The 21,631-nt window shown below is 51.6% G+C and overlaps 1 protein-coding gene across 1 annotated transcript; it reads right to left on the bottom strand.

Moving 5' to 3' along the window:
* Positions 1-8,478: 8,478 nt before the first annotated feature.
* Gabrd (gamma-aminobutyric acid type A receptor subunit delta) lies at positions 8,479-20,254 on the bottom strand. The gene is made up of 9 exons (XM_038335414.1): positions 20,187-20,254; positions 13,589-13,701; positions 13,213-13,280; positions 12,900-13,120; positions 10,915-10,997; positions 10,272-10,409; positions 9,517-9,672; positions 9,060-9,271; positions 8,479-8,769 (listed from the first exon to the last, which is right to left on the bottom strand). Exons 1-9 carry the CDS (start codon positions 20,252-20,254, stop codon positions 8,479-8,481), a joined length of 1,350 nt encoding a protein of 449 aa, XP_038191342.1.
* Between the last annotated feature and the right edge of the window lie 1,377 nt (positions 20,255-21,631).

Raw genomic sequence — 21,631 nt, 5'->3', positions numbered from 1 at the left:
GCAATATTGCATGGTTTTATGGGAAATGCTGACTTCCTCTTCCTGTTGTAACAAAATGTTTCAAAAAAATCAACTTTTTTTTTTCATACAGAATCTCATTGTGTAGTCCAGGGTAGCCTGGAACTCACTGTGGAACAGTTATTACCACACTATGTTGGGAACATAGATGGACAGATACTTTGATATCTTTCCTCATGTCTGAACTTATTGAATAACTAATAAATTCATGAGTTATGTTGATTTTTGGGTATAATTTGAGTCCTGATTTCCCTTGACAGCTACTAATATTAACTCCCAGATACAAAATACAAATCACATAGTAAATCTTTTTGTGGATGCACACATGCACGTGCGTGCGCACACACACACAAGCTACCAAAGGTTTAAAGAGGCCATGACAGAGCTCAAGGGGTCCCAACAGTTCTTGCTGGTGGCAAAGGCCTAAGACTCAGACACACGTAGCGTCTCTGCCAATTAGATAATGAGCTCCTTAGGGAGCTGCTGGAGGCCCTGCCGCAGAGACAGACCTCAGGATCGCAGGTTTGACTGCAGCCTTAAGGTTGGCTAGAACTGCAGAAGAGAGGGGCGGGACCATGGAAGACACGGAGGTTAAAAATCAACAAACACGCAAAAGAACAGAAGTGGATTCAGACAGATGGCAAACTGAGAAGGTTGAGTTAGTATCAAAAGCCAAGCTGAAGACCCTGGGACAGCTGAGAGTCCTCTGCTGATGGTCATTTAAAGCGTCCACTCGGTGAGCAGGTGACTGGTATGTGGGGGCAGTCGCTGCCGTTGCAACATGAGACGTCCTCCCCTTTACAGGACCCCAGTGAGGATGTTGCACCCTCCCTCAACATGATACATTTGATAAGTTACCAGGGTTGGTTTTTCAGTTATGGTTTTAATATGCCTGTAGGCTCATAATGTCTAGTTTGCTTGGGTGAATGTTTAGGGGGATACCATGTTTACTTTTAGGGATAAGTTTGTTGTGAAAAATTATTTTAAGGTGTGTTCCATTTGTTTATGCTCTGGAGCATTTGTGTAACGATGTGAAGGTGTGATGCTTTCCTGTTTATGCTGCGTTTGTTTAACCCTGGGAAGCTGTGCTGCTTTGCCTGTCTAAAACACCGATGGTCTAATAAAGAGCTGATTGGCCAATAGTGAGGCAGGAGCAAGGATAGGTGGGGCTGGCAGGCAGAGAGAATAAATGGGAGGAGAACTCTGGGAAGGAGCAGGAGAACAGGGAGAGGAGAACAGGGAGAGGAGAACGTTGGGGCCACACAGCCAGCCATGAAGTAAGGGTGAAAGTGAGGTTGCAGGAGGAAGAAAAGGGAAAGCCCAGCGGCAAAGGGCAGATGGGATAGAAACAAGCCGGCTAGAAACAAGCCAAACTAAGGCCGGGCGTTCATAAAAAAGACTAAGGCTCCGTGTGTGGTTATTTGGGAGCTGGGTGATGGGCCCCCAAAGAGTCCAAAGAGTGAAAAAGCAAACAACATAAGTTAACCAGTTTTTGCCTCGTGGGTGGTGATAGTCAGGTGGTGCTTACACACGCAGCGAGATACAGTGTGAAGCTACAGTCAGACTGAAATCGAATGCTGCTTGTAAAAGCCACAGCTTGAAGAAAACAAAACAAAACATAAAAAAAATACACCGGTGTTTTATACAGTGTAGAGCAGTGGCCCGATCTCAACAGAAACACAGAATGGCTTCCAGCTCTTAGCTTCAATCCTCAGTCCTCCTGCCCCTGTCTCCTGAATGCTGGTATTACAAACCATGCCTTGGAGCAAAGGAGATTTATTGTGGCTCACAGCATCAGAGGTTTCAGGTCGCGGTTGCTTGATCCCATTGCTTTGGGCCCATATAGCAGGGCAGAGCATCACAGCAGGGAGCAATGGTACAGCAAAGTTCTTTTTATAGCACCCAGCACACTGAGAGAGACAGGACAGAGCACAGCCCCAGTAACCAACCTCATTTCCTTCCACTAGACCCACCTGCCTCTGCCTCCCGAGTGCTGGGATTAAAGGCGTGCCCCACCACCACCCGGCTTCTCTCCTAAAACTGTTTTGCCATCTCCCAGTAGTGAGAAGGCTCCCAGACAGCCTTCAACACAGGCGTCTCTGGAGGATTAAAGTTCAAACCGTTAGATAAACGATGTCGAGTCTGAGAGACTTGCTCAGTGTTGTGGAAATAGTGAGAGTCATGGGGAGAGCAGGATGCCAGGCCACTGGGTATCAGACTTTCTCAACTAACGAGAAGGCATTTATTCCACAAGAGAAAGCAGGCTCATCTTCCCCCAATTGTACTTGCTGTACTGAAATGGAGACTTCCTAGCTGTAGGTGTTCTGGTTCCACATCCCTCGTCCTTACAGTGCAGAGCAGCTGGACGACAGTCCCCAAGCCCCGCTTCTGCCCTGTGAGTTTCTCTGCCCCAGAGCAAAGGAGTTGGCACCACACAGGGGAAACCTCCTTCACAGACGGGATGGCATTTGGTTAGCACATTTGTGGTACCCGCTGACATTTGCTCCCTCAGTCTCATCCCGCTCCCTCACTTCTACTTCTTTTTTTTATATTTATTTATTATGTATACAATATTCTGTCTGTGTGTATGCCTACAGGCCAGAAGAGGGCACCAGACCCCATTACAGATGGTTGTGAGCCACCATGTGGTTGCTGGGAATTGAACTCAGGACCTTTGGAAGAGCAGGCAATGCTCTTAACCTCTGAGCCATCTCTCCAGCCCCTCACTTCTACTTCTAAAGGTCTCAGTGAACTCTGTTTCTGGAGACTCTGTGTGTGTGTGTGTGTGTGTGTGTGTGCATGCATGTGTGTGTGTTTGGTTTTTCAAGACAGGGTTTCTCATAGCTTTGGAACCTGTCCTGGAACTAGCTCTTTTTTTTTTTTTTTTTTTTTTTTTTGGTTTTTCGAGACAGGGTTTCTCTGTGGCTTTAGAGCCTGTCCTGGAACTAGCTCTTGTAGACCAGGCTGGCCTCGAACTCACAGAGATCTGCCTGCCTCTGCCTCCTGAGTGCTGGGATTAAAAGCGTATGCCACCACCGCCCAGCTCTGGAGACTCTTGAGCTAAGATGGATGGTCTCTGAAGTAGCTCCAAGCTAGCAGGGAGTTGATATGTTCACTAGTGCAAGGACAACAAGGATCTCTACTAGTAGAACCTGAAGTGATTTATGCCAGACAGCCTACGGAGCCTTCCTTTCTTCCCTGAGGCTGATGCTGTGGTCAACTATGACCTCAGGGACGCATGAAGGTCAGATAGTTCTCCAGGATATCTTTAAAGAAACTCTGGCAGCCAGAAATCAGACAGGGCTGAAAATCAGGCCCAAGAACTAGTCGTAAGGGTTGTTGACCCCAGACGAGCCCTGTGAGTTTGGTTGATGGGTCTCCAGACAGAATCATACCCAAAGAATCCAGCTGACTTGGCTTCAGTGGTAGAGGAGGGGAGGCTCCCCAGTCTGAAGTCCCCACAAATGTCCTGCTTGATGATGTCTGTTGCCTGGGTCGTCTACACAGAGCGCAAGCAAGCTGGCCTCAAACTCAGAGATCATCTGCCGCTTTCTCCCAAGTGCTGGGATTCACAGTGTGCGCAACCACCACCTGGCTAGGGCTTTGAACTTTTCATCCCTCTGCCTCAGCCTCCTGGATAGTTGGAATTGTCAGTCTCTGCCACCAGAGGCCAAAGAGGTCATGTTCCTCTTTCTGCCGTGGTCACAGCTGCATCAATGATCTAGGATGAGGTGGCTGTAGCTGAGGTGATGAAAGGAATTCTGGGGGACCCAGGGACCATGCTTGTGGGGAGTATCTTGATTAGATTGACTGATACAGGAAGATCCATCTTAAATGTGGGTGGGACCGTTCCTTGGGCTTGTAGTCCTAGTCCTGAAATGAATGGAAATAGAAAGGGACTGGGCACATGACTCAATGGCTCTGCCTCCTGAGTGTGAAAATAGCACAGTAAGCCAGCTTCCCCTCCTGACATCACACCTTTCCTCCCCTTTGCTACGTCTTTCCTCACATGAAAGCGGGTTGTAACACTCCACAACTGTGAGCCAAATGACCCGCCCCCCCATCCCTGCTTAAGCTGGTTTTAAGTTGGTTTTTGCCAGAATATTTTATCACAGCAACAGAAGGGGTAACTAGTTCAAGAGAAGGCTTGGCCGTCTTAGAGAAGGACCCCATGATACCTCCCCCACATATATGATGAGGATCCCCCTAAAGCCTTTCTGTGATGCTCTTTGCCAGAATGTGTCCTGTGGAGAGGTCACCTGGAATCCAAAGGGCTTCCAGATGATACAGGATCTGAGTTGACCCAAAATGTTGTTGCTGTCTCTGTAACAGATGGGTCCTTGCCATGTCTCATTGTCAAGCTGAGAGGTCAGATCCCAGTTTCCAGTATACTTCAGTTAGCATAAGCCTGTTGCTGTTCTCTCCCCCCACCCCACCTCCCGTGGAACAAAAATCTACGGTAGAAGAAGCCAAGCCGGAGTCCCTGTGGTTTGGGGGTTAACATGAGAGACTCACAGAGGCTGGGAAGAGAAAGTCTGGAACTGAGAGGACGAATGGTCAAGGTGACCAAGGCCAGCTCCTGGAAGGGCACGTGTCACCGCATCAGAGGCACCTAAGCCTTGAGAAGAGCTCCCCAGGGGTAGGTGGGAAGGGGACGGATTCATCCAGGCACGGCCTCTCTCCACGGCACTGCTGTAACTGAGGGGTAGCTGAGCTCATCTCGTCAGCTCCCCCCATTGTCTTTTGGGGTGGCAAAATGTCAGCTGCCACCTTGTCATCAGTCATAGATGGGTTTAATGTGCCTAAGTACATGCGAGCATCTATTATTAGGAGGTGGGTTGCAGACGGTCCTGAGGCTGCGCCTGGCTCAAGCAGCGGCTGAGGGGGACAGGTCTTGCTTTCTCACATTGCCACACTGGGGACGCTCACTCAGCTTGCAAGCTTCAGGAGCCTGGGAGCAGTCATTCACTGGTGGTGGCCAGAGATGAAGGATGGGCGCCCTGTGGCGTTGCTGCTCACTGCCCTGGGTCATAAAGCACACGCCAGCTTTTCCTCTTCCCCTTTCTTCCCCTACATTATATTCCATGTCTCCTGCTTCTGGGGTTGCCATCTGTACTGAGCTGAACAACTTCCCCTTAGAATGCTTCAAGCCCAGAACCTCAGAATGTGACTTCTTTGGCTTTTTGTAGATATACAGTTATGTTTAAGATGAACCATACTCAAGAACGGAACCTCTTAAGTCCAGTGGCAGGTGTTTGTGCAAGAAAGGAGGGACAGAAATAAACCATGGGATGACGGATGCAGAGGTCAGGGTGATAAATCTTAAAACCAAGGGGTGCAGGCAGCAGGGAAGCAGAGGGAGGTCAGGGTAAAGGCTTCCCTGGAGCCAAGCCTACCTACGCCTAGCTTTAGGACTTCGGGCCTCCATGGCTCTGATAGAACAGGCTCGTAGCCCAGAAAAGAGATACCCCGACTCCAGACTTGTCTCAGCTCTGCTTCAGAGGATTATACCAGAAGTCAGCCCTCTACGTGGGCTCCTTTTGATACCCTGCATGTCTGCCCCCTCACTAGGAAAAGGGCAGGGTTGGATCCTTGAGCCTGGTTCTTGTCCAGTCCTTGCTGCCAGAGGACTCTGTCTCCTGACATCCAGCCTCCACTTAGCTCCATCAGCCTCCAGCCTGATTCAATGCATGCCCTCCAGCCTGAGGCAGAGGAAAAGGCTCTCCCTGCCAGGATGAAAAGCCTCCTACCCATCACCCATTCTTTGTCCCCGGTGCCATTGCAGGCAGGAGGCACTGACATCCTCCCTCCAAGCTGGCTCTCCTCAGCTGCAGCCCTTGATCTACCCCTAGCCTTCCGTCAGCTCCTGTCCTCACCACCGGAACAGAGGCTGGTGTTTGAAAGGCATCAGTCTTTCTCGTCCTTCCGCCTGCCCTGTAAACATGTGGGCAGAAATAGCAGCCTGCAGGCTGGAGGGAGTGGTTGCTGGTTGCAGAATCAGGCGAAGGCTGCTGCCCGGGTGGGCCTGGCTGCGTGGGAGCCCAAGGCAATCGCAAAGGCCGCTTTAAATAGCTCCCCGTGGGTACATGCAGCAGAAAGAGGGCAGACTGCAGGCGGTAAGAGGCAGGGCAGAGGCGGGTGCTGAAGCAGGCAGGTTGTGCAGTTGGAAAGGAGTTAGGCTGCCGGCCTCTGGATCCAGGTGAACTCAGCAGCTCTAAAGCCTTGAGCCCACCCACCCCTCCCCTAGGTCCTAGAGAGCTCCAGCCGGCCCTGCCTGCTTTCCTGGGGGTAGGACCTAGGTTGCACTAAGGGTGAGCGGTGACAGTGGGTTGCCCTGGACAATCTACAGTGTGCAACATCTAGGGTTTGGTTCCCCTTCCTCAGGCAACTCTCTGAGCCTGTACAGGTGGAAATAGTAACCATGTAGGAAGCCTCTAGAGCAGAGGCGTGGGGATGGGGGAAAGCCTTTGCCCTTAGGTCTAAGTGAAGACATTCCTGCCCTGTGGATGTCCCAAGATGGTTGGGTTTGGACTGCCTCTCCTGATGCCAGGAGCTGGAATGCCAGCTGACCCAGATCAGCCTGGCCACCAGCTCTGTTGGCGCCTGGACCCATCCCATCTTTGAAACTCTTAGCCACACTAGAGCCCCACGCTCCCACCCCCCGGGTGGCCACACAGCCTCATCCTTTAGCACCGAGCAGTCAGGGGCCTTTGAGATAGAGACAAAGATTGAGCACTAGTCTGTGGTCTGAGCAGAAGAGCCAACATCTTCCTCTGTGCTTTGAGAACAATGCAGCCCTGAGTCCCTCATTGGTTTGGGACTGTGGAAGGCCTCTGGCCAGGTCCTGCTACAGACATGTTACTGGTACACACAGTCACTTGCCAAGCTTCTTAGTGGTTTAGAGTAGGGGCCCACCAAGAGGGTGCCACAGGACCAATGGGGCATGGTCTAGCGCCACCCTGATTGAGCAGGGCAGCGGGCCTGGCTGACTCTGTCACCTCTTGAGTTACTAGCTGCTGACTGTGAAGGGTCTTGGAGCAGACCCAGGATGAAAAGCTGTTCTGCTAATTGTACCCTTTGTTTCTTCTACATGGAAGACTTGATGTATGGAAAAGCTGGACCCCTTTATTAGGAGCTGCCTGTCACATGCGCTGATGGCTTCAAGTCCTCAGGCTGCTGTGGGAAGTAGCTAAGGGGTGTCAATAGGGCCTGAGGTGGCTTTTCTGAGTTTCCATTACCTCCCAAGAAGGCACCATAGTGGCACCTTGGGCCTGAGCCTCCACCACGTGATCAAGAGAGTAATGACTTCTTTGTTTTTGTTTTTCAAGACAAGGTTTCTCTGTGAAACAGTCCTGGATGTCCTGAAACTCGCTTTGTAGACCAGGCTGGCCTCGAACTCACAGAGATCCGCCTGCCTCTGCCTCCTGAGTGCTGGGATTAAAGGCGTGTGCCACCACTGCCTCGCGAGTAATGACTTCTTAAACCACCCCCAGGTTCCCCATCTCGGTCTTTACGGATGCCTCAGACACAGTCACATGGCTCATCTTCTGGGATGCTTCCCTGGCTCCAGATGTGTTCCCAGTTCTGAGATTTATAGGAAGGCATTTCAAGTATCGGGCTCTGGAATCTGGGGCTCCCAGATCTGCTTCTGCCTTGGTGAAAATGGATCCAATGTAGCCCGGTGACAGGCACAGGACAGATACCAATGCATCAGGCTGGTGTCATCAATACCTGATGCTTCTCCTTCCCAAATCCCCTCCTCCAGTGTCATCCTCTATTAGCCTCCTTTTGGGGGGACCCCGACCCCTTTGCTTTCCCTGTATACAGTGTATGTTTACCCAGATTTGACAGGTCTCCCTAGGCTGCCCCTGCCCTGGGTCTCCCTAGGTTGCCCCTGCCCTGGGTCTCCCTAGGCTGCCCCTGCCCTGGGTCTCCCTAGGCTGCCCCTGCCCTGGGTCTCCCTAGGCTGCCCCTGACCTCATCCTTCTTGTCTAGTCCTGTGGCAGAGAAGCGAACGACAGGGGAACACAGACAGTAGCCAGCTGCCAGGTCAGGGCTTTATTTCATGCTGGGACCAAAGAGGCCTCGTAATGCCCTTCTCCCCCAGTTCACCAGGAGAGTCGTCATCCACCCCCACTCTCCTCTCTGATCCTGATCCCACAGAGCAGAAGCCTAGAAATCAGGAACATTCTGAGTCTAAAAATTCACAGCTCCCAAGAGCCCGGCAGTGCCAGGCTCAGCTTCAGGGTCAGGTCAGCTATGGCCCTCTATGCAAAACCCATCCTGCTCCATCGGCAAGAAGTGCTGGACCGTCTTTAGGACAAAGCTCAGGAAACTGCGGCTTCCTCACCGTCCCACTTTGAGACCCACAAAGAAGGCTGCTCCTCCAAAGTTTCTGGCAGCCACCACCCCCAGCAGGGGGGGGGCGCGTGAAAATGGCCAGTGTACCGTGTACCGCGGTCACATGGTATATGCTGCCCAGTAAATGATGTTGACAGCCGCGAAAGCTGCAGGGAACACAGCTCGGGCATAGATGTCGATGGTGTCTGCGTCAATGGGTTTGAGTCTGGAACGGATGCCTCCTGGGCCCCCTGGGCGGGACGCCCCCTCTTTCTTCGCCTCCACTTCCACAGACCTGTAGGAGCCCATGAGGTTCCCAGGGACACGGCCCTGACGACGGGAAATCGCCAGCTCCTGGCTGACCCCAGCGGCCGAGAGTGAGAAGAGGACAATAGCATTCCTCACATCCATCTGCAGAGGGTGGGGAGAGGACGGTGCTGAGGACACCTGGCTGGCCAGGGCTCTTGTACAGGACCCCGTTCAGGTCAATAGAAGTATTCCTGTCTGTACTTATCAAGTGGCGCTAAGTCATACTGCAGACTGTGCTGAGGAGCCAGTCCCCGGGAGCAGGGACTCACGGGCCAGAAGTGACCTTCATGCACTGGCCAGCAGAAGGCCAGCACTTTCTGCTGCCCCGTGCCCAGCAGGGGTCCTTCTTGACTTGATCCTGAACCCTGAGACTAGCCCACCCAGCTTCTCACCTCTTTCCTTGGCTTTGTGACCTTGACCTTGGCCTTCCGCTTCTTCCTGTAGTCCGCGTTGAAGTGGGCAAAGGCGTACTCCACCAGGGCAGCAAACACAAACACGTAGCAGATCCAGAAATACACATCCAGGGCCTTGATAGCTGAAGCCCGCGGCAGGGAGGAGCGGGCACTCACCATGAGCGTGGTCATCGTCAGCACAGTGGTGATGCCTGGTGGGTACAGGTGGCCATTGTGGGAGCCCTGACATCTCTTTCCCACCCCAGCCAGCAGGGTCCCAGCGGGAGGGGAGTTCTTCAGCCTTCCACTCCCACCCTAGGCTCCTGAAACCAACCCTATTCTGACTGGCCACTGCACAGGGCAGACAGAACGAGGTGTGGAGACCAGGAGATCAGGGTAGCTAGCAGGGTGGCCCAGGCTTTGTATAGCCCTTCCGTCAGAGAGACAAGCCTCATACCTAGAGATACCCTGGCAGGCACCGCTGCCTGGCTAATCCAGAAGGAGACCCAGGACATGGCAACCAGGAGGACAGAGGGCATGTAAGACTGGATGATGTAGACGCCCCGGTTCCTCCGAAGCTGGAAGTGCAAGCTGAGCCTCGGGAACTGGCCAGCTGTGGGGACAACCCACTGTCAGATGAGCTTCCCCCCCCCCCCAACAACTCCATCTACCCCAGAGGCCTCAGGGAGGGGACTCGTTTGTTTATTTGGCTTTATGGGGCTCAGATAGAAGACCCTAGGAAATCCACCTTCCATTCCTTGCCTTAGGCCTGTCCACAAAGACATTGGGTCATTCAAACAAAGAAGAGAAGGGTTCAAGTTCATTGAATTGGTTCTGAACAACCTGTCCAGCTAACGGCAGGGTAACAGCCCCCGCCCCCTATCTCTATGCCTTCTGCCCCACTCTGTGCATAAAAGCACACACTGAAAGGAAAAGTGGCCAAGGAAGGGTCTTAGTCCTAAAGATAAGAGCCTACAACACCCATTTTCATGTACTCGCGAAGCATAGAGTACTGGGAAGAAATAACCCAGAAACCTGGCTCTATGGCACGGCAGTGTGTTCCCACTCCATCCCAGCCCAGCCAGCGGCACCCAGTCAATGCCTAACTCAGCAGTTTTTCCAGCTGCATCCTCAGCCCTCAGAACTGGCTGGCAGCTCAGTTATGAAGCACAAAGCACCTGCAGGCAGCTCACGGGAATGCCCCCACGTTACCCGACTTGAAGTTCATCAACTCCGTGGTGAAGCGGTAACTGGTGATGGTGAACTGGGCCAGCTGCAGCCTGTCCAGTCCGTGGATCTGCTCCTGGTTTTCTGACCAGTAATAGACAATGTCCTCAGAAGAGTAGCCATCTGTAAGAGAGCCCACCGTCGGGCAGCCTCAGAGGGCATGCCCCATCAATATGGGCCTGAGGGGTGGGGCTGACCAGGTGACAGCAACAGAGACCTCATCCACTCGGATTCAGTCGGGGGGAGTGTTCTTGGCTCTGGCACGACATTCTACATCTCTGAGAAGGCTGATAGGGCCAGAGGTGCCAACAAAATCGGGGCCATCCTTGACGGAGGATGCACAGAAGCCCGGGTCTGTTGTATTGAGATAGCCTAGTTGCCACACCCAGATTTTCCGGGCTCTTCTTCACCTGTGCCGGTTAAGCTCCCTTAGGCCTTCCAGCCTCCTATACAGGCGACTTCCCTATAGGGAAGCCCGGTCCTAGAAGCTTCCCTGCCCTCTGCTCCAGACCAGCCTGACCCTGGTCCTGGGCCGCACAGCCTCATAGTCCTGATGGTCCTGCTCCACTGGAGGAGCTAGCACACCCAATCAGAAAGGAGCCTACCCCACCTCGGGGAGGGCACTCACAGCTCTCCAGCTCCAGCACACACTCCTGCTCATCCATGGGGTACTTGGCGAGGTCCATGTCACAGGCCACTGTAGAGGTGATGCTGTATGGGCAAAGTGGGCTGGTGAGGTCACGGTGTCCTTGGGAAGTGAAGCAGGTCCCCTGCCCCAGACAGAAGATAATCCCCCTGCACCAACACAGAGGAGCCACTTGCTCATCGGGACTTGTTTGGCATGCTCTGGCATCTGGGCAAAAACCGAAAACTAGCGTAGTCTTAATAGACTTTTGTAACTGCCTTTAGGGCTGCCAAGAAATGGATTTCATTTATTCTATTCTCCTTAAAATGCTTGGGTGTTTGTCCAAGTTGCAGGTTTATGAGGCAAGAATCCGCCTCAGCTCCCCCAGTACCGCTTACGGAGGGGGGTTGGGGTTGCGGGGCAGGCTCACTGTTGCCAAATGAACTGATTTTCCAGGGGAGACCAACATTTAGATTCTTATGTAAAATCTCTTGATCCTTTTTGTTTTGGTTTTTGTTTGTTTTTGTTTGTTTGTTTTTGTTTTTTTGAGACAGCGTTTCTCTATATAACAGCCCTGACTGTCTTGGAACTTGTTTTGTAGACTAGGTTGACCTTGAACTCACAGAGATCTACCTGCCTCTGCCTCCCAAGTGCATGGATTAAAAGCATGCACTACCACACTCAAAAAAACTCTTGATTTTTTTTTAAAAAAAGTAATGGTAATTTCATTTTTTAAAAGGCACCTGTTTGAAAACAGGCGTTCAAATGTGTACACATGTACATATATGTCACAAGAGCCCAGAGGCAGGAGCAGCATGTCCATGACTAGATTAGGGGATGGGTGATGTGCTCCTACCGTGCAGTGTGATACCGTTTAACCCTGGAGGGGAGTTGAGCACCAACATGTTACAACAGAGATGGTCCTTGAAGACACAATACTGAAAGAAATCAGACATAAGAGGCTGCACGGCATGTGGATCCACTGCCACGAAATATCCATCAAAGGCAAACGTGAGGACAGAAGCAGGGCGTGTGTTGGCTAAGGTCTTCAGGCACAGCTATAATCTCGGCACACAGGAGGTAATGGCCGGAGAACCAAGAGTTCAAAGCCAGCCTTGGTTATATAGTAATTAGTTCAAAGTCAGTCTGAGTTACATGAAACCACGTCTCAAACACCGAGTGACTGATGCAATGGTTCTTCCGCTGCAGTCAAACTGGGTGTGATCCCTGGGAGCCACACGGTGGAAGGAGCACACTGACTCCTGTAAGTCTTCCTTTGACCTTCACTGGTGTGGGATTCCCCTCTGTGTGCTATGAATATGTTTTATTACCATTGGTAAATAAAGAAGCTGCTTTGGCCTGTGGCAGGGCAGACCATAGTTAGGTGGGGAGAAACTAAACTGAATTCCGGGGGAAAAGGTGGAGTCGGGCAGACGCCATGTGTCTTGTAACAAACCACAAGTCTCATGGTAAAATATAAAATAACAGAAATGGGTTGATTTAAGATGTAAGAGCTAGCTAGAAATATGCCTAAGCTATTGGACGGTGTTGCAATTAATACAGTTTTTGTGTGATTATTAGAATCTGTGTGGCCGGGAAATGAAAGTACAGTCTCCATTTTCACACACATGCCACATACACATGCAAACATGCGTGCACAAACCCGAAGTGTGACTGCTTGATAGATAGGCACCTTAGACAGCTCCCTTTTGGAGCCATTGAATGTCACAGAGGCAGTTTAGGGTTAGATTTCAGAGGTCAACTGTGCTAAAATGTTCCCTTTAAAGCAGTGGGTATAGATTATACAGATTTAATGTGATTTGGAAAACAGAAACATCTGTCTAACTCCTGTAACATCTGGAGCTAATGCCAACTAAGCAGCCTCTGAGGGTACAATGAGCATCATCAGTCTCTACCGTCCATGTCTCGGTGACCTGGGAGATTGAGGGTCTGTGCCTGAGCAGCAGGGGAAGGCAGACCCAGCTCACCGGATGCTGTATAAGATCACACCGTCAGGCTGCAGGCGGATAAGCTTGTTCTCCACAGTCACATCATGGAACCAGGCAGACTTGGCATTCACAATGAAGGTGTCAGGAAGCCAGAGCTTGTCCACAAAGCGACTGTCCAGACCTAGGGTCTCATTGGTATGGTTGTAGGAGAGCCTGCTGTCCCGCCAGCTCTGGTGCAGGAACACTGTCATGGTGTATTCCTGTAGAGAAGGAGGGGCAACACTGTCACGGTCATCCCTTGCTGTCCTCCTGGTGGCACACAAACCAGGGAGCAGTATCGTCCGGCACCTACCATGTTTGCCTCTGAGATGTGATCAATGCTGGCTACCTCTAGGGCAAGGGCCACATTCACGGGGGGACCTGTAAGAAGCAGGGGCCTGCTAAAGTTTTAGTAGAAACCACAGCCTGGCACCCCAGCTGCCCTCTGAGGCTAGCCCAATCAGATAGGACAGAGGAAGAATCAAGACCTTTTCCAGGAACTTGGAATTGGTACACATTTGCACAATGCCTGGGGAGATTCCTCTTCCATCTGGGACGGCTGGGGCTTGAAATCCAATGACCCCCTGGAGCTGCCAAACCAGGACCCAGCAGAACCCGCACCCGCAGCAATCCCAGGGTTGGAGCTGTTCCTGTTTGCCTACAACCCTGCCCCCATCAGCTGCCCGTACCTCCAATGCCTGGCCGAAAGTTTCGCGCATAGCCCTCCATTAGACCATCCAGGTTAGGGAGCCAGGATATCTCCAGGTTGGAGCCCACGTAGTCCCCAATATCGTTCATTGCTCTGGGAACACAAAGCCAACTGGTCACAGCAGGCAGAGCACCAGGGCCTGGGGGTGGAGCACTATCCTCGGTATCTACGCCAAGGAAAAACGGGTGCCAGCCCCTGTGGGCCTTCTAGGCAAGACACAGGACAATGCAGAGGTCCTCCACACTTCTGTCACCTTCCAGCATTGGGGACCTTCTTGTCTCCTGTGCCCACCTCAGGCAAAGCTCCCAGACTCCCTTGAGGGTCACCCTAGTCCCCTTCCTCTACATGTTCATGGAAGAAAATCAAAGGCTTGGCAAGCCATTGCCCGTGTCCCAGTCTCTAGCACTTGTCCCCAAAGCTTGATCCCAGCCCAACAAGAGCACATGGGCTTCCTGCCAGCAAAGTTTCCTGGCTTGAGAGAAAGGAGTATGAGAGGTGCCCAGAAACTCGGGTGGGGTGCTATCCTCTCAGGAGAGTCTCTCTTCCCCTGCTCCCAGATGACCATGATATCTAGGGCTCAGCCTGACACTGGAGCAGTTGGGGACAGGTGAAAACGGCAGCCTGCGCTGGCCTTGCTGTTCCCAGCAGAGCTACCAGATAGGATAGAAAGGCAGGGAAAATCTTGGAGACGTGAGAAGGAGAGGAGCCTACTCACTCTGAAATCCAGGTGAAACTTCTCGGCAGCAGAGAATCAAGAATTCCCCACAATTAACAACTGCTTAAGGCCTTTTTTCCCCAGCAGTAAATTTGCAGTTTTTCTAGGAATCTCACCAGAAACTCCATTTATAGGAGAATAAATACCTAAATACCCTTTGTATAATTCCAGTGCCTTCTGGTTTTACCTTATCAGATTATAATCCGAGGTGTTGCCTGAGCCACCCTTCAATCTCACTTGCCAAGAGGGAAAAAGGAAAAGATAAAAGGTTTCTTAGCAACCTTTTGAGATGCAGCTTGAAAGCCACCACACACACACACACACACACAAAAGTATTTATGGCTAATGCCAAGATAATTAATTGAGACTCTCTGTTGAGATCACTGTCTATTTTACTTTCCCTTGCTTGCTTCTGGAACACATGTGCACACTAATTACGGCCTTCTTTCTGAGTGATTTCCCTTCTCTTAGTCCCCATGTTTATATTAAAATATCGATAATAAAATCTGGCCTTGTAATTCCAATACTTGGGAGGCAGAGGCAGACAGGCAGATGCCTATGAGTTCAGAAAGCCAAACCTGGTTTGTCCAGTGAGTTCCAAGCCAGCCAGAGCTATAGAATGAGATCCTGTCTCTGAATAAATACCTACCATCTCCATCTCTGCTTGATACACTGGCTAGTACTGAAATTTTCCTGTGCTCAAGTCACAAATACCAGTTTGGCCTGAGTTGTGGTCCCTAAAAATGTGGGGGAACTCCTCAGGCTGCTCAGGTAGCCGTGTGGACTTCCCTCCAAAGGATTCAAAACTATGAGGTAAACATCAGGACCCACCCTACCACCAGCAGACACAGCAAGAGCACGGAGCCCTAAGCAGCCTCTCTGTACTTTCTTCTGCTTGCTGGAACCGAGTTCCCAGTTGTCATTTCCACCGGGTACCTCAGTGTGAGACGTTATCTGAGAATAAGGTCTTTGTGAGTGTAATTGGGATGAGGCCACACTGGAGCACGACAGGCCTCTTAGTAGAAAACAGATGGCAGAGATGGGAAGGCAGGTGAGGACAAGGGAGAGGATGAGGAGTGCTGAGCATGGCCGACCGCCACTAGAAGCGGGAGGGAAGCCCAGGGCAACTGTCCTCACAGACATTCCAAAGAGTCTGGGGTTTCTGGCCTTCAGAAGTACAAAGAAAAATTTCCTGTTGCTTGTGTAATGTGTTGTGGCAACCTAAGACACTAATGCATGCCAAGCTCCTGCCCCCCGGGGAAACAGTCCGCAATTAAGAGGAGACTCGCCTAAAAAAGAAGGGAAGAGTACTGGGTAGGCGAGGAGTTAGACCTGAGGGGGAAAATGTTGCTGCATCTTGGTAACTGCGTCTGCTACTGGTCAGAGTATCCCTTTGTGGGTCAACACCCTTGGAGCTTCCGGGAGGTTGTTCCCTGCATACCAGAAACCAAAGCACCAGGACACCCTCCCACGCTGACAGAGTGTCTGCATCCTCAAGAGACCTTATGTCATCGTAATATCTCTTGCATTATGATGCTGACACGTTCCTTCTTGTGTGAGTCATGAAAATAAATATCAGAAAGGAAGATCCTGTCCACCATGATTTGGGAGGGGAAAAGTATTATCTTACCCCCATGAAAATACCACCCACTGCATAAATATTCATAAAAACATCTTTAAAATCCACAACCCAGATCCACTGAGTTTCTCTCTGCCTTTGTGCAGCCCACTCCAGTCTCTTTTTGAGTACTTGCTTTGCTAAAAAAGCTTCTACTTAAATTGTCTATATCTCTTGACAGAATTCCTTCCTTCTAGAAGACAAGAATCAATAGATCTCCTTAACAGCCTCTCAGTAAACCTCTTGTTACTCTGACTTCCCCCATCCTGTTCCAGGGACAAGAAAGTAACTTTGGATATGGCTTCCAGGTTCTCGGTATGGGATGGTGGAGGAAGTCTGAGCCAGTCCTACCTGGCACTACCAGAAATGAGGCCTTTTGCTGGGTCTCCCCGTAAGGCCACTGCAACAGTCCCCTCAGCCCTCTTGGGTACTGAATGCCTGGCTCTCCTCTGTGCATTGCCTGCTTCTCTATATGAGCATCTCTCAGTACCTGAAATATACTTAGTAAGGTACGCTAGTGACCTAGGGTCTGGCTGCCCCACAGAGATCCTGTCTGTGCCTTCACATTGCTGGGATAGCCAGGCCGTGGTGGCACACGCCTTTAATCCCAGCCTCGGGTACATAGTGAGTTCAAGGCCAGACTGGCTATGTGAGATCACGTTTCTAAGAACCAAAATGGAGAGAGACAAACAGAAAAATAATAACACCAGCAAACTCTACATAGTCCTGCTAGAACTGAAGTAGCCTGGGGTGCCAGGCAGAGCTTTGCCTTTCTCTGCACATGGTAAGACTATGTTCCTGTGACTTAATTTACTCTTAGGTAGGAGCCCTAAAGTCTTCCTAAGTTGGGGAGGCACAAGTAGCAGATGGTCGAAGCCTCCACTCTCTGTCCCGTATTTCTTTTATCTACTTATATACCGGGCTTTGAAGGGCTTGGCCAGGTATGGAAATCTTCCAAATCTCTCATCTACCAGGTACTACCACTTTAGCCCATCACGACGGGCTAGACAAAGTGTCTGGATCTATTGTTTATTCCAAACAGAAAGAGATTGCTCCCCAGCAGTCCCGAGAGGGATGGATGGAGCTGGGGAGGAGACAATGCAGCTATAGGGTGTGAAATGGTTAAATTAAGCCCAGTCTCTTACACAGTACAATTAGGCATGCAAATGGAAGTCACCCTGAAGGCCAGATGTGAAGGGACTCGGAATGGGCTTTATTTTTGGACTACCCAGCTGTCATCCAGCCAGTGTGGAATGAGGCCATCAGGAGACACCGTCCTTCCTGGCCCTGTCTCAGGGCAGCGAGCGGCACACGTGTGCGTATCTCTTCTGTCCTTATCCTAGGTCTGCTGGGAACTTGAAAGCAATCCTTCAGGAAGATCGTCTTGAATTGGCAGAGCCAAAACAGTAAACCAAGTTCTGGGAGCGAGAAAGGAGGAGACGATACCCACCCCAGCGTCTCTCCTCTGCCGGGAGAACGGCTGCCATCTTTCTACTGTGAATAAGTACAGAGGACTAGGATGAGGAAGGATCGGCTACGTGCCAGATGCTGGGGCCTGAAGCCCACAGCCCCTGCAGCTCTGCTGTTATTTGTGGATCCTGACAGGTTCTGCAGAGCAGGCATGCTAATGGACACATGTTCTGCACTCACAGAACATAACACGGGGTGGAAAGGTTCCCATTCTTACTAGTAAGTTACAGTTAGCTCTGCAGAGGGCTGCAGGTTCTCCCAGCTCCCCTGGAGACCATTGATAGCCTGAGGTTGGGATAGTATCTAGATCTGGAGACATTTGGACAGGCAGACTCGTAAACACACGTCAGGCTTTGGTTTAGAGATTCAAAGTCTTGGAGCAGAGCAGGCACAGTGAAAACACACTAGCTGCCCCCTTGAACTGCTTCTGGTGTGCTATGGGAACTCCCTCCCACTCCCCCCCACTGAGAAATAACCCACCCTGTGCCTCTGGAGACAGAAAGGGAAAGTGGGTGCAGCTGAGCCAGGCAGCGGATGCTCCTCGCTGCAGCATGCATCCACTGCGCACACACAAGCCCACGGATCCCACAGCTCCACTTTTAGAGCAGCATGCGCCTTGCTAGCATCCCAGTTACCAAGGCAAAGAAGAGCATCGTGGCCATCGCATGCAAGCGCCAAGGAGATGGAGGTGCCAGCAGCCTGGGAGGGACACCCACACAGGTGTGCCGTTGACAAGCCTGGTGCTCACCCTATATGCAGGTCTTCACACTCTGAACCCAGCCCACAACGTAGGACATGTACACTTTCTTCCTATCACACAGTTTTTCCCACAAAGAAACACTGAGGTCAAGACTGAGGAGAGTTCGGAGATGAGGAGAAGAGGGGAAGCTGTCTAAAACTGTCTGAAGAAAAGGCCCTGCATGGTCAGCACCTTGCCAAACCTGAAAGTCACCACAAGGACCGAACTGACAGCTATGTCTTCGGCTCTTCCCACCCTGAAGGAATGCTTCACCCTGCTCCACATTGTGTTATTGTCAGGCCAAGCCATGCAGAAGTCTGGACAGAACCTTCCAAGGATAAACTTTTTAAATATGACAAGACGGTGCCTCTGCTCAGCCAGAGGATGGCATCCTCCACTTTATGCACCGTGCCGTCCCACATAAGGTTAGGATAATGACAAGCCTCAGGCTTGAGCCCCTCAGCTTTTCTACCCAAGAAAACAGGTGCACAGCCCCCTACCCAACGCCTCAGTAGCTTCATACAAGCCAGGGTTTAGAATTTTTTCATTTCTTTTTTTAATTTGGGGAAGGGGATGGGCGACACATGCAGATTTGAGGGGGGGGGGGGTCTGGAGAATTTCCCAGCAAGCAACCTATAAATAGGCCCTGTAAATAGAATAAATAGACACAAAATGAGCTTCATGTCAGCACAGGACAGGATTTGCCACCAAACGAGTTTAGGAACCATGCTCAGGCTGAAATGTTGGGGTGTCGGAACCTCTCGAGTTTCAAATTCTTGGCCAGGTGGCCATGGACAAGGCCAGCATCTGACCCCAGAGCCTCAAACATGACAGCCATGGCTGTACTACTTTGCCTCACCCTCCTTTCTGAAAAGAAGGGAAGTAAAGCCCACAGAGACTCAAAGGAACAAAGCCCTTTCCAGGGCACTGCTGGTCAGAGGCTCACGGTCAGTGCCCATTTACTGGTCTCCAACCTAGTTCTAGCATTTGTAGCCAGACCTTCTGGACTTGTCCCCTACTTGCCAACAAAGAAACTCAGACACCTGCATGACCTGCTTCCAGGACATCTATGGCCAAAATATAGCTGGCATGCAGCCATATCTGTTGCCCAATCCTCCCCATGTCCGTTCATTGGTTGGCCATCAAGTCCAGGGCATGAAGGGCCTGTTTTGACCGTTTGCTGCCTCTTCATCCAAATGATTTTCATAAAGGCCCCTCACTCATGACTCGCGGCAGCTAGCTCTGCCCAAGGTGACCAAGGTGACCAAGGTGACCAAGGTTGGGTTTTAGGTTCCAGAGAACGGAGAAAGAAGACAGGGACTGTGGTTTGTTGCTGGTTACTGAGAGGGAGCTCCAGCCAAGGCCTCTACTCTCAGAGTCTTCTTGCTCTGGGGAAACTGCAGTCACCTTCCATGGTGGGTATGGGACAGGACTACTTGGGTGCCATTCACCTGCAGTCAGGATTCCGTCTGTAAACTCTGAAGTGACTCCTGAAAAGAGACCCACAGTCGCCTCTGCCCTACTGACAGGGTTGGGACAAACCTGAGGTGTCTGTCCAAGTCAGAGGCAATAGATGGTCATTCTCCCCCCCCCCACTATCTCAAGGGTAGACCTGCCCCTTCCCCAGCCCCAGTTCTCAAGTCTTTCCCTTCTTTTTGCTCTCAGCTCATCCTGCTGATATTCATTCAGTTCAGCACCTGGAAGGGCACCAGCGTAGCAGGAACCAGCTCAAGTGAGAAGCGGCCAAGGCCAAGGATCAAAAGAGCTGTCCATATAACCTGACCTGTAGGCTCCAACCCCTCCCCGCCACGTAGCGTTCAGCACCGGGGACGACGGACAGCACCCAGGCATCAGTGAGAGGTCGGCGGGGTCCTCAGAACTGGAAGAATGGCACGCGCAAAGCAGACCTGGGAGCATCTGGGGTGAAGACTAAGGATCCAGGCAACTCCGAACTCTGCCCCCCCCCCCAGGGCGCCCGCCAAAGGACGAGTCCCTCCCGTCCCACATAGTTCCCGGCCCGCCTGGGAGGCGCTCACCTGGCGCCGTGGTGCGGCTGCGCGCCCAGCAGCAGGAGCGGCAGCAGCAGCCAAACCAACACGTCCATGGCCTTGCGGGCTCTGCGCGGGACAGGTCCGTCCAGCCCCGCCGCGAGCAAAGTTGCTTCGCCTCTGGCCGCGCGGCGGCACCAGAAGGGCGGGAGCAAGAAGGAGAGAGGCGCGCGCGGGCGCAAGGGGAGGACGGATCGCCGAGTCCGCCCCGCCTGCCCCGCCCCGCGCTCCAGTCCCACCCCCGCGTGCGCTCCCCGCCTCACCCTGGAGGCTCCTGCGCGCCCCCAAACACCCTGTGGTCGCTCCACAGCGCTCTCTAAGCCTCGCGTGCGCTCCCTGTCCCCTCCATTGCCCGCTAGGAGTCAGGCGCCCCAGACCTTCCGAATGCTACCCTCGCTGTCAACAAACAGGTTCCTCCACGTGTCTGCCAGGAGCACAAGCAAAGAGAGGGCGCAAGACCTGGGTGGACTTCGTTGGACAGGTAGTGCAAAACCTCATCCCTGAGGAGGCGCTTGCTTGCTTGGGCGGTTTGTGAGGGGGTCTCAGACCTGGTTTGCCTAGGCAAAGGGCGTCCCTGAAACCGTCATGTCCTCTATCAGGGAACTGCATCTGCCTCCCCTCCCCGGACCACACACACACACACACACACACACACACACACACACACACACACACACACGGACGACCTCCCCCACGACGGAGAGAGCTGTTGGCACTATTGGCTATCTCTCTGAGCTGCAGTAAAAAAAAACCAAGAGAGGATTCTGATACTTGAGTCTGGGATGGTCAGGCCCCATCTCACCTGGCCACACCTGGCCACACCAATTAGGACAGGTCCTGCTAACAATGCTGACATCGATCCTCCATAGGGAAGCAGGGAAGCAGGAGCACATCCTTCATTTTTAAAAATTACCCTTTACTTTTGAAATTATAATATAATTCTATCATCTTCCCCTCTCCTTTTCTCCCCTCGATCTCTCACATATACTCCTCTTTCCTTTCTTTCAAGTTCATGGCCTCTGAGTCATTAACTGTTGTTACATGCAAACATGTGTATGAGTATACATGTATATCCCGAAATACAACCTGCTTGGTCTGTGTAATGTTACTTGTATTTTGTTTTCAGGCATGATCATTTGGTATTTGGACAACTAATTAGTGTCCTCTTCCCTAGACATATTTTCCATTTTGATTCTTTTGACTACAAAATGTTGGAGAAGCTCCTTTTAAAAAAATAATCTATTTTTTATTTTGTGTTCATTGTTGTCTTGCCTACCTGTATGTATGTGTCAAAGTTTCAGAAGCCCTGGAGTTACAGACAGGTGTGAGTCGCCATGTAAGTGTTGGGAATTGAACCTGGGACCTCTGGAAGAGTGGTCAGTGCTCTCAGCCGCTGAGCCATCTCTCCAATCCTGGAGGGTTCCCTCTAATCA

This window comes from Arvicola amphibius, chromosome 6 (assembly GCF_903992535.2).
Source record: "Arvicola amphibius chromosome 6, mArvAmp1.2, whole genome shotgun sequence".
NCBI lineage: Eukaryota > Metazoa > Chordata > Mammalia > Rodentia > Cricetidae > Arvicola > Arvicola amphibius.
This window is presented reverse-complemented; position numbering and strand designations above follow the sequence as displayed.